Below are 15044 nucleotides of genomic sequence, written 5' to 3'. Positions count from 1 at the left end.
AAAATACCCCAAAAATCAAACTAAAAATAGCCCAAAACACCCTGAAATCAGCCCAAAAATCACCATAAAAATACCCCCAAATCCCCACAAAAACACCCCCAAATCAACCCCAAAATCACCTCAAAAATACCCAAAAATCACCCTAAAAATACCCAAAAATCAAACTAAAAATACCCAAAAACACCCCCAAATCACCCCAAAAATCACCCTAAAAATACCCCCAAAATCACATCAAAAATACCCCAAAAATCAAACTAAAAATACCCAAAAACACCCTGAAATCAGCCCCAAAAATCCCCATAAAAATAGCCCAAAACAACCCTAAAAATACCCCAAAATCCCCACAAAACCACCCCCAAATCAGTCCAAAAATCGGCCTAAAAATACCCCAAAAATCAAACTAAAAATACCCAAACCCACCCCAAAAATACCCAAAAATCGGCCTAAAAATACCCCAAAAATCAACCTAAAAATACCCAAAATCAGCTCAAAAATACCCCAAACCACCCCCAAATCGGCCCTAAAAACCCCAAAATTCCCTGAAATCCCTAAAAACCCCCTCACTGGGCTGTTGGGGACAGTGATGACATTGCCTGGGTCACACCTGGGGACACCTTGGGGACACCTTGGGGACACCAGGGTCACTTGGGGACACCTGGGGACACCTTGGTGACCTTGGGGACACCGGGGTCACCTTTGGGCTGTTGGGGTCCCGCAGGTGAACGGCCACGGGGACAGCAACGGTGACACCGACGGGGACACCTGGGGACACCTGGACACACCTGGGGACAGCCAGGACACCTTTGGGGACATCCAGGACGCCCTTGGGGACATCGAGGACGAACCTAGGGACTGGGCTGTTGGGGACAGTGATGACATTGCCTGGGTCACACCTGGGGACACCTTGGGGACACCTTGGGGACACCAGGGTCACTTGGGGACACCTGGGGACACCTTGGTGACCTTGGGGACACCGGGGTCACCTTTGGGCTGTTGGGGTCCCGCAGGTGAACGGCCACGGGGACAGCAACGGTGACACCGACGGGGACACCTGGGGACACCTGGACACACCTGGGGACAGCCAGGACACCCTTGGGGACATCCAGGACGCCCTTGGGGACATCCAGAACGGACCTGGGGACATCGAGGACACCTCTGGTGACACCTGGGGACACCTGGACACACCTGGGGACAGCCAGGACACCTTTGGGGACATCGAGGACACCCTTGGGGACATCGAGGACGAACCTAGGGACATCGAGGACACCTCTGGTGACACCTGGGGACACCTGGACACACCTGGGGACATCCAGAACTCACTTGGGGACATCGAGAATGGACCTGGGGACATCGAGGACACCCTTGGGGACATCGAGGACACCCCTGGTGACACCTGGGGACACCTGGACCCCCTTGGGGACACCCCCGGTGACACCCCTGGGGCGCTGTCACCCCGCCCCGGGTGGCCCCAGGTGGCCCCGCGAGCCCCCAAACGTCCCCAAAGGTCCCCAGATGTCCCCAGCTCCTGTCCCCGGGTGTCCCCAACGTCCCCACCCCCCCGCAAACGGCCCCGGGTGTCCCCAGAGCCACCAGAAATGTCCCCAAAGCCACCAGAAATGTCCCCAACCCTTTCAAACCTCCCCAATTCCTGTCCCCAAATGTCCTCAAACCCCTCTCAAATGTCCCCAAATCCTTCCCAAATGTCCCCAAACCCCCCTCAAACCTCCCAAAGGTGACGTCACTGAGGGTGTGGATGACGTCATGGACGAGGCAGGTGACGTCACTGAGGAGGGGAATGATGTCATGGATGAGGGCGGTGACGTCATGGAGGAGGGAGGTGACGTCACAGAGGGGGAGGGGTCGAGGTGAAAAGGGGTTTGGGGACCCCAAAAGTGACCCTGGGGACACCAAAAAAGGGCCCTGGGGACAATTTTGGGGACCCAAAAAGGTCCTTGGGGACCCCAAAAGTGACCCTGGGGACACCAAAAAAGGGCCCTGGGGACAATTTTGGGGAACCCAAAGTGATCTTGGGGACATCAACGTGACCTTGGGGACACCAGAAAGGGCCCTGGGGACAATTTTGGGGACCCAAAAAGGTCCTTGGGGACCCCAGAGTGACCTTGGGGACACCAAAAAAGGACCCTGGGGACAATTTTGGGGACCCAAAAATGATCTTGGTGACATCAACGTGACCTTGGTGACACCAAAAAGGATCTTGGGGACAATTTTGGGGACCCCAAAGTGACCTTGGGGACATCAACGTGACCTTGGGGACACCAAAAAAGGACCCTGGGGACAATTTTGGGGACCCAAAAATGATCTTGGTGACATCAACGTGACCCTGGGGACACCAAAAAAGGGCCCTGGGGACAATTTTGGGGACCCCAGAGTGATCTTGGTGACATCAACGTGACCCTGGGGACACCAAAAAAGGACCCTGGGGACAATTCTGGGGACCCCAAAGTGATCTTGGTGACATCAACATGACCCTGGGGACCCCAAAGTGACCTTGGGGACATCAAAGTGACCCTGGGGACATCAAAAAAGGATCCTGGGGACAATTTTGGAGACCCTAAAAGGACCTTGGGGACCCCAGAGTGACCCTGGGGACATCAAAGTGACCCTGGGGACACCAAAAAGGGCCCTGGGGACAATTTTGGGGACCCCAAAATGACTTTGGGGACCAAAAAAAGGACCCTGGGGACATCAAAAAGACCCTGGGGACAATTTTGGGGACCCCCAAGTGCCCCCGGAGACCATTTTGGGGACCCCAAAGTGACCTTTGGGACATCAAAGTGACCTTGGGGACACTTCTGGGGACCCCTAAAGAGCCTTGGGGACCCTAAAAAGACCTTTGGGACACCAAAAAGGGCCTTGGGGACCCTAAAATGATCTTGGGGACACTTTTGGGGACCTTGAAAGGACCTTGAGGTCACTAAAAAGGAGCTTGGGGACCCCAAAAATTACCTTGGGGACAATTTTGGGGACCCCTAAAGAGCCTTGGGGACCCTGAAAATACCTTGGGGACACCAAGAAAGGGCCTTGGGGACAATTCTGGGGACCCTAAAATGACCTTGGGGACATCAACGTGACCTTGGGGACATCAAAGTGACCTTGGGGACACTTTTGGGGACTCAAAAATGACCTTGGAGACCCCAAAAGGACCTTGGGGACAATTTTGGGGACCTTGAATGAACTTTGGGGACACCTGGAAGGCTTTGAGGACCCCAAAAAGACCTTGGGGACAATTTTGGGGACCCCAAAGTGACTTTGGGGACCTTGAAAGAACTTTGGGGACACCTGGAAGGCTTTGAGGACCCCAAAAAGACCTTGGGGACAATTTTGGGGACCCCAAAGTGACTTTGGGGACCTTGAAAGAACTTTGGGGACACCTGGAAGGCTTTGAGGACCCCAAAAAGACCTTGGGGACAATTTTGGGGACCCTAAAATGACCTTGGGGACATCAACGTGACCTTGGGGACATCAAAGTGACCTTGGGGACACTTTTGGGGACTCAAAAATGACCTTGGAGACCCCAAAAGGACCTTGGGGACAATTTTGGGGACCTTGAATGAACTTTGGGGACACCTGGAAGGCTTTGAGGACCCCAAAAAGACCTTGGGGACAATTTTGGGGACTCAAAAATGACCTTGGGGACCCCAAGAGGACCCTGGGGACAATTTTGGGGACCCCAAAGTGACCTTGGGGACCTTGAAAGAACTTTGGGGACACCTGGAAGGATTTGAGGACCCCAAAAAGACCTTGGGGACAATTTTGGAGACCCCAAAATCACCTTGGGGACCCCAAAAAGGCCCCTGGGGACAATTTTGGGACCTTGGGGACACTTTTGGGGACTTTAAAAGGACCTTGAGGTCACTAAAAAGGAGCTTGGGGACCCCAAAAATTACCTTGGGGACAATTTTGGGGACCCCAAAATGACTTTGGGGACCAAAAAAAGGACCCTGGGGACATCAAAAAGACCCTGGGGACAATTTTGGGGACCCCCAAGTGCCCCCGGAGACCATTTTGGGGACCCCAAAGTGACCTTTGGGACATCAAAGTGACCTTGGGGACACTTCTGGGGACCCCTAAAGAGCCTTGGGGACCCTAAAAAGACCTTTGGGACACCAAAAAGGGCCTTGGGGACCCTAAAATGATCTTGGGGACACTTTTGGGGACCCCAAAAAGACCTTGGGGACAATTTTGGGGACCCCTAAAGAGCCTTGGGGACCCTGAAAATACCTTGGGGACACCAAGAAAGGGCCTTGGGGACAATTCTGGGGACCCTAAAATGACCTTGGGGACATCAACGTGACCTTGGGGACATCAAAGTGACCTTGGGGACACTTTTGGGGACCTTAAAAGGACCTTGAGGTCACTAAAAAGGAGCTTGGGGACCCCAAAAGGACCTTGGGGACAATTTTGGGGACCCCTAAAGAGCCTTGGGGACCCTGAAAATACCTTGGGGACACCAAGAAAGGGCCTTGGGGACAATTCTGGGGACCCTAAAATGACCTTGGGGACATCAACGTGACCTTGGGGACATCAAAGTGACCTTGGGGACACTTTTGGGGACCTTAAAAGGACCTTGAGGTCACTAAAAAGGAGCTTGGGGACCCCAAAAGGACCTTGGGGACAATTTTGGGGACCTTGAATGAACTTTGGGGACACCTGGAAGGCTTTGAGGACCCCAAAAAGACCTTGGGGACAATTTTGGGGACCCTAAAATGACCTTGGGGACAATTTTGGGGACCTTAAAAGGACCTTGAGGTCACTAAAAAGGAGCTTGGGGACCCCAAAAGGACCTTGGGGGCAATTTTGGGGACCTTGAATGAACTTTGGGGGCACCTGGAAGGCTTTGAGGACCCCAAAAAGACCTTGGGGACAATTTTGGAGACCCCAAAATCACCTTGGGGACCCCAAAAAGGCCCCTGGGGACAATTTTGGGACCTTGGGGACACTTTTGGGGACTTTAAAAGGACCTTGAGGTCACTAAAAAGGAGCTTGGGGACCCCAAAATGACCTTGGGGACCCCAAAGTGACCTTGGGGACAATTTTGGGACCCTGGGGACGCCCCGGCTGGCAATGACGTCACGGGGACCCCCCAAGATTTGGGGACCTGCTGGAATTTTCGGGACCTGCTGGAATTTTCGGGACCTTCTGGAACGTTCTGGGACCTTCTGGAATTTTGGGGACCCCCCGGGGGAGGGGGAGGGGCGGGAGTTGGGGTTTTTGGGGTGAATTCCGCGGGTTTTGGGGTCGCGTTTGGAGCGAATAAAAAAAATGGGTGAAAGCGCCGGGCGTGGCTGAGGTCCCGAAAGTGAGAAAAAGTGAGAAAAATCCCAAAATCCCCACCCAAAATTCACCAAAAAATCCCAAAAATGCCCACCCAAAATTCACCAAAAAACCCAAAAATGCCCACCCAAAATTCCCCAAAATCCCCACCCAAAATTCACCAAAAAATCCCAAAAATACCCACCCAAAATTCCCCAAAATCCCAACTCCCAAAACCCCCAAAATCCCAACGCCAAATTCCCAAAAAAACCCCAAAATCCCAACTCCCAACACAAAATTCTCCCAAATCCCATCCTCAAAATAAAAAAAGTCCCACAAATCCCGACCCAAAATTCCCAAAAAACCCCAAATCCCAACTTCCAAAATTCCTCAAAAAAACCAAAAATCCCAACCCAAAAATTCCCCCCAAAAATTCCCGCCAAAAATCCCTCAAAATTGCCTCTGGAAATCCCCAAAAGTTCTCCAAATTCCCCCCAAAAAATCCCCAAAACCCGAAAAATTCTCCAAATTGCCCCCAAAAATTCTCATTTTCCCCCAAAAAATCCCCAAAAATCCCCCAAAAAATCCCAAAAAAATCCTAAAAAAGCCCCAAAAATTAAAAAAATCCCCAAAAATTCTCAAAAATTGGGGGAATTTGGGGAATTTTGGGGGGATTTGGGAATTTGGGGGATTTTCGGGGGGGAATTTTGGAAAATTTTGGGAAAAACTCGGGGAATTTTGGAGGGATTTTTTGGGGAAATTTTGAGGAATTTTTGGGGGGTTTTGGGAGGAAATTTGGGGGGATTTTGGGGCCCCTCCCCCCACTGACCCCCCGCTGACCCCCCAGGGCCCGGGGGGGGACCCGGAGCAGCTCTACAGGTACTGGGATGGACTGGGACGGACTGGGAGGGGTCTGGGGACATTTTGGGGACATTTTTTGGGGAGATTTGGGGCCATTTTGGGGGTTTTGGGGATTGTGGGACATTTTGGGGCTGTTTTGGGGAGATTTGGGGAATTTGGGACATTCTTGGGACATTTTGGGGATATTTCGGGGAATTTTTGGGGCATTTTAGGACATTTTGGGGACATGCAGGGATTTTTGGGGCATTTTGGGGCCATTTTTGGATATTTTGGGCCATTTCAGGGAGATTTTGGGAGGTTTTGGGGCCATTTTGGGGTATTTGGAGACATTTTGGGGCCATTTTTGGGTATTTTGGGACACTTTAGGGTCATTTTAGGACATTTTAGGGAGATTTTGGGACATTTTAGGACATTTTAGGGAGATTTTGGGACATTTTAGGACATTTTAGGGAGATTTTGGGACATTTTAGGGACATTTTGGGGAGATTTTGGGAGGTTTTGGGACATTTTGGGGGAATTCAGGGATATTTTGGGGCCATTTTTGGGTATTTTGGGACATTTTAGGGCCATTCGCCCGGGGGCGGGGCCCCCCCCCCCCCCGGCCCCCCCCCCCCCCCCCCGGGCTGGGGGAGCTCGAGCGGCTCCTGCGGGACCTGAGCGCGACCCGGAGCGGCCCCGAGGGTGAGCGACCCCAAAACTCCCAAAACCAGCCCAAAAACGCCCAAAACAGCCCCGAAAATGGATCGGGGGTGTCAAAAAACCCCAAAAACACCGAAAATACCCCAAAAATCAGCCCAAAAACACCCCAAAGACACCTGAAATCAAAACTCCCAAAACCAGCCCAAAAACGCCCAAAACAGCCCCGAAAATGGATCGGGGGCGTCAAAAAACCCCAAAATCAGCGAAAATACCCCAAAAATCAGCCCCAAAACACCCCGAAAACACCAAAATAGCCCCAAAATCGGCTTGGGGACATCAGAAAACACCAAAAAGAGCCCAAAAATCTGGGGCTGTTTTGGGGAGATTTGGGGAATTTGGGACATTCTTGGGACATTTTGGGGATATTTCGGGGAATTTTTGGGGCATTTTAGGACATTTTGGGGACATGCAGGGATTTTTGGGGCATTTTGGGGCCATTTTTGGATATTTTGGGCCATTTCAGGGAGATTTTGGGAGGTTTTGGGGCCATTTTGGGGTATTTGGAGACATTTTGGGGCCATTTTTGGGTATTTTGGGACACTTTAGGGTCATTTTAGGACATTTTAGGGAGATTTTGGGGAGATTTTGGGAGGTTTTGGGACATTTTGGGGGAATTCAGGGATATTTTGGGGCCATTCAGATATATTTTGGGGCCATTTTCAGGTTTTTTGGGACATTTTAGGGACATTTTGGGGTGGTTGTGGGGACATTTTTGGGTATTTTAGGGACATTTTGGGGCCATTTTTGGGTATTTTTGGGGCCATTTTTGGGTATTTTGGGGACATTTTGGGGCCATTTTCGGGTATTTTGGGTCTCACGGCCCCTCCCCCCCCAGCTCGGTGCGGAGGCCCCGCCCCTTTGGGCAATTTGGGGGAGGGGCTGAAGCCCCGGACCCCAAAAATCCCAAAATCCCCCAAAATCGCCCCAAAATCGCTGCAGGGAATGGCGGGACCCCCCGGAAGTCAGGGACCCCCCGGAGCGCCCGGAGAGCCCGGGGAGAGGGTGAGGGGATTTGGGGGGAAATCCGGGGATTTGGGGAAAATCCGGGAAATTTGGGGAAAATCCGGGAAATTTGGGGGAAATTGGGGAAATTTGGGGGGTTTGGGGTGGAATTTGGGGAAATTTGAGGGGTTTTTGGGGAAATTTGGGGAAATTTGGGGATTTCGAAGGGAAAATTTGGGGATTTTTTAGGGAATTTGGGGAAAATTCATGCAAAATTTGGGATTTTTCATGGCAATTCATGGAAAATTTTGGGATTTTGGAGGAAATTTGTGGAAAATTTGCTGATTTTTGGGGGAATTCATGGAAAATTAGGGGGAAATTCGTAGAAAATTTGGGGATTTTCGGGGAAATTCATGGAAAATTTGGGGAAAATTTGGGGGAATTCATGGAAAATTTGGGGCTTTTAGGGGAAATGTGTGGAAAATTTGGGATTTTGGGGGAAATTTGGGGGAAATTCATGGAAAATTTGGAATTTTTTTGGGGAATTTGGAAAATTTGGGGGGTTTTGGGGGAATTCATGGGAAATTTGGGGAAAATTTGGGGATTTGGGAGAAATTAATGGAAAATTTGGGATTTTTGGGGAAAATTTGGGGAAATTCATGGAAAATTTGGGATTTTTGAGGGAAATTACTGGAAAATTTGGGAATTTTGGGGGGAATTTGGGAATTTAGAGGGAAATTGGGGAAATTTGGGGATTTTTTGGTGGAAATTCATGGAAAATTTGGCGATTTGGGGGGAATTCGTGGAAAATTTGGGGATTTTGGGGAAAATTTGGGGAAATTAGTAGAAAATTTGGGGGAAATTTGTAGAAAATTTGGGGATTTTGGGGAAAATTTGGGAGAAATTTGGGGGAATTCATGGAAAATTTGGGATTTTGGGGAAATTCATGGAAAAATTTTGGGATTTTGGGGATTTTGGGGGAAATTCATGGAAAAATTTTGGGATTTTGGGGATTTTGGGGGAAATTCATGGAAAAATTTTGGGATTTTGGGGATTTTGGGGGAAATTCATGGAAAATTTGGAATTTTTGGGGGGAATTTGGGGGTTTTTGGGGGAATTCATGGGAAATTTGGGGAAGATTTGGGGATTTGGGAGAAAATCGTGGAAAATTTGGGATTTTTGGGGGGAAATTTGTTCAAAATTTGGGGCTTTTGGGGGGAAATTTGTGGAAAATTTGGGTATTTAGAGGGAAAATTGAGACAATTTGGGGGAATTCATGGAAAATTTGGGATTTTTGAGGGAAAATTGGGGGAATTTGGGGAATTTTGGGGGGATTTGGGAATTTGGGGGATTTTCGGGGGGGAATTTTGGAAAATTTTGGGAAAAACTCGGGGAATTTTGGAGGGATTTTTTGGGGAAATTTTGAGGAATTTTTGGGGGGTTTTGGGAGGAAATTTGGGGGGATTTTGGGGCCCCTCCCCCCACTGACCCCCCGCTGACCCCCCAGGGCCCGGGGGGGGACCCGGAGCAGCTCTACAGGTACTGGGATGGACTGGGACGGACTGGGAGGGGTCTGGGGACATTTTGGGGACATTTTTTGGGGAGATTTGGGGCCATTTTGGGGGTTTTGGGGATTGTGGGACATTTTGGGGCTGTTTTGGGGAGATTTGGGGAATTTGGGACATTCTTGGGACATTTTGGGGATATTTCGGGGAATTTTTGGGGCATTTTAGGACATTTTGGGGACATGCAGGGATTTTTGGGGCATTTTGGGGCCATTTTTGGATATTTTGGGCCATTTCAGGGAGATTTTGGGAGGTTTTGGGGCCATTTTGGGGTATTTGGAGACATTTTGGGGCCATTTTTGGGTATTTTGGGACACTTTAGGGTCATTTTAGGACATTTTAGGGAGATTTTGGGGAGATTTTGGGAGGTTTTGGGACATTTTGGGGGAATTCAGGGATATTTTGGGGCCATTTTTGGGTATTTTGGGACATTTTAGGGATATTTTGGGGCCATTCAGATATATTTTGGGGCCATTTTCAGGTTTTTTGGGACATTGTAGGGACATTTTGGGGTGGTTGTGGGGACATTTTTGGGTATTTTAGGGACATTTTGGGGCCATTTTTGGGTATTTTGGGACATTTTGGGGCCATTTTCAGGTATTTTGGGACATTTTGGGAGGTTTTGGGGCAATTTTTGGGTATTTAGGGCCATTTTGGGACATTTTGGGGATATTTTGGGGCCATTAAACAGCCCCGAAAATGGATCGGGGGGGTCAAAAAACCCCAAAAACACCGAAAATACCCCAAAAATCAGCCCAAAAACACCCCAAAGACACCTGAAACAGCCCCAAAATCGGCTTGGGGACGTCAAAAAACCCAAAAAACACCAAAAATCGCCCAAAAATCAGCCCCCAAACCACTGAAAATCGCCCAAAAATCAGCCCCAAAACCACCGAAAACAGCCCAAAAACGCCCAGAACAGCCCCGAAATCGGCTCAGGGGCGTCAAAAAACCCAAAAAACACCGAAAATACCCCAAAAATCCGCCCAAAACCCACCGAAAACAGCCCCAAAACCGGCTTGGGGATGTCAAAAAACCCCAAAACCAGCAAAAATAGCCCAAAAATCAGCCCTAAAATTGGCTCAGGGACATCAAAAACCCCAAAAAAACCCCAAAAACAACCCAAAAATCAGCCCAAAAGCCAGGGAAAAAAACCAAAACCACAGAAAATAGACCCAAAATTGGCTCGGGGGCGTCAAAAACCCCAAAAATAAACCCAAAAAACCCCACGAATCAGCCCCAAAACACCCCAGAAATGCCCAAAACAGACCCGAAACCGGCTCGGGGATGTCAAAAAACCCAAAAAACACCGAAAATAGCCCAAAAATCAGCCCAAAACCATCCAAAATAGCCCAAAAATGGCCCCAAAATTGGTTCGGAGACGTCAAAAACCCCAAAAAACACCAGAAATAACCCAAAAATCCACCCCAAAACCACTGAAAATCGCCCAAAAATCAGCCCCAAAATCACCAAAACCAGCCCAAAAATAGTCCCAAAATCGGCTCAGGGATGTCAAAAAACCCAAAAAAACACCAAAAATAGTCAAAAACCACCAAAAAACACCCCAAAAACACCAAAAATAGCCCCAAAATCAGCCCAAAAGCACCCCGAAAACACCAAAATAGCCCCAAAATCGGCTCGGGGACATCAGAAAACCCAAAAAACCACCAAAAATAACCTAAAAATCAGCCCAAAACCACCGAAAATAGCCCCAAAATCGGCTCGGGGACATTAGAAAACCCAAAAAACCACCAAAAATAACCTAAAAATCAGCCCAAAACCACCGAAAATAGCCCCAAAATCGGTTCCGGGACATCAAAAATCCCCAAAAACCACTGAAAATAACCCAAAAATCAGCCGGAAAACCCCCAAAAAACATTGAAAGCAGCCCAAAAATCAGCTCCTAAATCTCTGAAAACGGCCCAAAAATCGTCCCAAGAGCCCCCCAGAACACCAAAAAAGCACCAAAAATACCCCAAAACCAGCCCCCAAAAAACTCAAAACACCGAAAATCGCCCAAAAATCAGCCCCAAAACCACCAAAAATCGCCCAAAATAGCCCAAAATCGGCTTGGGGATAAAACCCCCAGAACACCAAAAAAGCACCAAAAATACCCCAAAACCAGCCCCCAAAAAACTCAAAACACCGAAAATCGCCCAAAAATCAGCCCCAAAACCACCAAAAATCGCCCAAAATAGCCCCAAAATCGGCTTGGGGACGTCAAAAACACCAAAAAACCACCGAAAATAGCCCAAAAATCAACCCCAAAGCCCCAAAACCCCCAAAAATACACTGAAAATACCCCAAAATCAGCCCCAAACCACCGAAAATAGCCCAAAAATCGGCCAGAGAACATCAAAAACCCCAAAAACAGACCCAAAAAACCCCAAAAATCAGCCCCAAACCCCCAAAACCACCAAGGATAGCCCCAAAATCAGCCCCACAACCCCCAAAACCACTGAAAATACCCCAAAAATCAGCCCAAAAACCCCCAAAAAACCCCAAACCACCCCAAAAACATCAAACCCACCAAAAATCCCCCCAAAATCAGCCCCAAATCCCCCCAAATTCCCCAAAATCAGCTCAAATCAGCCCAAAACCAACTTGGGGACCCCAAAAATGAACTCAGGGACCCCAAAATTCCCCAAAATCAGCTCGGTGTCCCCAAAATTCTCCCAGATTTTGCCCAAAATTCCCCCAAAATCCACTCAGGGACCCCAAAACCCCCCCAAAATTCCCAAAATGCCCCAAAAATTCCCCAAAATGCCCCAAATTCCCTTCCCCCCCCCAGATGAGCTCCTGGCCCCGCCCCCCGAGGACGGCGCCGAAATTCGGGGCTCCGCCCCCCCCAGGTGAGTGACACCCCCAAAATTTGGGGTCGCGGGGGTCCCGCTCTGCCCCCCCTGCGGCGCCCCCCGCTGTCAGCGCTGCCGGGAGCCTGTTCTGGGGGTAAAACGCGCGATTTCGGGCAAAAACGGGAATTTAGGGTGAAAAAATGGGGATTTTGGGTGAAAAAATGGGGTTTTTTGGTGGAAAAATGGGGATTTTAGGGGAGAAAATGGGATTTTTTTGGGGGGGGGAAATGGGATTTTAGGGGGAAAATGGAGAAAATGGGATTTTTTGGTGATAAAAATGGGGATTTTAAGCAAAAAAAAGGGATTTTTAGGTGAAAAAATGGGATTTTTAGGGAGAAAAACGTGGGGTTTGGGGAAAAAATGGGATTTTTGGAGGGGAAAAATGAGATTTTTAGGGGGGAAAATGAGGAGGGAAAAATGGGATTTTGGAGGGTTAAAAGGGGTCTGGGGGGGAAAAATGGGATTTTTGGTGAAAAAATGGGAATTTTTGGTGAAAAAATGGGGTTTTTAGGGGGAAAACCATGGATTTTTGGTGAAAAAAATGGGATTTTTGGGGTTCCAAGGGGATTTTGGGGGCACGGGAGGGGTTTGGGGGTTTTGGGGCTGGGGTCCCGCTCTGCCCCCCCTGCGGCGCCCCCGCTGCCAGCGCTGCCGGGAGCCCGTGATCGGGGTGAGCTCTGGGGCAAAAAACAGGGATTTCGGGCAAAAACGGGGATTTAGGGTGAAAAAATGGGGTTTTTTGGTGAAAAAATGGGGATTTTAGGGGGGAAAATTGGATTTTTAGGGGTGAAAAAAAAATTGGGATTTTTGGGGGGAAAAACATGGATTTTTGGGGAAAAAATGGAGATTTTTAGGGGAAAAAATGGAGATTTTTGGCAAAAAATGGGGATTTTTAAGGGAAAAAACGGGATTTTAGAGGGGAAAATGGGAAAAAAATGGGATTTTTGGAGGGGAAAAATGGGATGGGGATTTTAGGGGGGAAAATCGGATTTTTAGGGGCGAAAAAAAAATTGGGATTTTTGGGGGGAAAAACATGGATTTTTGGGGAAAAAATGGAGATTTTTAGGGGAAAAAATGGAGATTTTTGGCAAAAAATGGGGATTTTTAAGGGAAAAAACGGGATTTTAGAGGGGAAAATGGGAAAAAAATGGGATTTTTGGAGGGGAAAAATGGGATTTTTGGGGGGCATAATTAGGGAAAAATGGGATTTTTTGGTGGAAAACCGGGGGTTTTAGGTGAAAAAATGTAATTTTTACGTGAACGAATGGGGATTTTAGGGGGAAAAATGGGGTTTTTGGGAGTGGAAAACGAGGGGAAAATGGGATTTTTGCAGAGGGAAAATGGGATTTTTAGGGGGGAAATGGAAAAAATGGGATTTTTGGGGGAAAAAAAAGGGATTTTTGGGTGAAAAAATGGGGATTTTAGGTGAAAAAATGGGGATTTTTGGGGTAAAATGGGGATTTTTGGGGTTCCAAATGGGAAAAAAAAGGGGTTTTTGGAGGGGAAAAATGGGATTTTTGGGGGGGATAATTAGGGAAAAATGGGATTTTTTGGTGGAAAACCGGGGGTTTTAGGTGAAAAAATGGAATTTTTACGTGAAAAAATGGGGATTTTAGGGGGGAAAATGGGAGAAAAATGGGATTTTTGGGGGAAAAAAAAGGGATTTTTGGGTGAAAAAATGGGTTTTTTTGGTGAAAAAATGGGGATTTTTGGGGTAAAATGGGGATTTTTGGGGTTCCAAGGGGACTTTGGGGGCACGGGAGGGGTTTGGGGGTTTTGGGGCCGGGGTCCCGCTCTGCCCCCCCTGCGGCGCCCCCCGCTGCCAGCAGTGCCGGGAGCCCGTGATCGGGGTGAGATCTGGGGCAAAAAACGGGGATTTTGGGAAAAAACGGGAAAAAACCCGGGATTTCTGGTGAAAAAATGGCATTTTTTGGTGAAAAAATGGGATTTTCAGGGGGATAAATGGGATTTTTGGAGGGCAAAAATGGGATTTTGGGGGGGGGGAATGAGGAGGAAAAATGGGATTTTTGGGGGGTTAAAAGGGGTCTTGGGGGGAAAAATGGGATTTTGGGTGAAAAAGTGATTTTAGGGGGGAAAATGGGAGAAAAATGGGATTTTTGGGGGAAAAAAAAGGGATTTTTATGGGGATTTTAGGGGAAAAAATTGGATTTTTAGGGGGAGAAAATGGAAGAAAAATGGGATTTTTGGGGGGTTAAAAGGGGTCTTGGGGGGAAAAATGGGATTTTGGGTGAAAAAGTGGGATTTTAGGGAAAAAATGGGATTTTTAGGGGGAAAAATGTGGATTTTTAGGTCAAAAAATGGGGATTTTAGGGGAAAAAATTGGATTTTTAGGGGGGGAAAATGGAAGAAAAATGGGATTTTTGGAGGGGGAAAATGGGATTTTTAGGGCGAAAAAATTTGGAATTTTGGGGGAAAAACGTGGAAAACGGGGTTTGCTGGTGAAAAAATGGGATTTTTAGGGGAAAAAATGGGGATTTTAGGGGGAAAAATGGGATTTTTGGGGAGGGAAAAGAGGAAAAATGGGATTTTGTGGAACAAAAAAAGAGATTTCAGGGAAAAATGGGGGGAAAGGGATTTTTGGGGAAAAAATGGGCGTTTTGGGGGGAAAATGGGGAAAAATGGGATTTTGGGGAGAAAAATGGGAAAAAATGGGATTTTAGGGGGAAAAATGAGATTTTTGGGGAGAAATGGGGGAAAAAGGTAATTTTGGGGTGAAAAATGGGGATTTGAGGCAAAAAAAATTGGATTTGAGGGGAAAAATGGGACATTTTGGGGGAAAATGGGATTTTTTGGGGGGAAAAATGGGATTTTTGGGCGAGGAAATTGG

At 48.1% G+C, this 15044-nt stretch overlaps 1 protein-coding gene across 1 annotated transcript; it reads right to left on the bottom strand.

The window, feature by feature from the left end:
- Positions 1–1736: 1736 nt before the first annotated feature.
- On the bottom strand, positions 1737–6705 carry LOC120510521. Its single transcript, XM_039726421.1, has 7 exons — positions 6693–6705; positions 6104–6156; positions 5044–5306; positions 4910–4950; positions 3618–3761; positions 3114–3237; positions 1737–2246 (listed from the first exon to the last, which is right to left on the bottom strand). Exons 1-7 carry the CDS (start codon positions 6703–6705, stop codon positions 1844–1846), a joined length of 1041 nt encoding a protein of 346 aa, XP_039582355.1. The 3' UTR covers positions 1737–1843.
- Positions 6706–15044: the final 8339 nt, after the last annotated feature.

The sequence above is a fragment of the Passer montanus genome, unplaced genomic scaffold (assembly GCF_014805655.1).
Source record: "Passer montanus isolate IOZ18808 unplaced genomic scaffold, ASM1480565v1 scaffold589, whole genome shotgun sequence".
Classification (NCBI taxonomy): domain Eukaryota; kingdom Metazoa; phylum Chordata; class Aves; order Passeriformes; family Passeridae; genus Passer; species Passer montanus.
The sequence above is the reverse complement of the archived record's forward strand: the minus strand, read 5'-3'. Positions and strand labels throughout refer to the sequence as shown.

Coding starts and splice junctions, on each gene's coding strand:
- LOC120510521 (XM_039726421.1), bottom strand. Junction 4,951..5,043: donor GTCCCAAAATTGTCCCCAAG/GTCACTTTGGGG, acceptor AGTGTCCCCAAG/GTCCCAAAATTGTCCCCAGG. Junction 3,762..4,909: donor GCCTTTTTGGGGTCCCCAAG/GTGATTTTGGGG, acceptor ATTGTCCCCAAG/GTCTTTTTGGGGTCCTCAAA.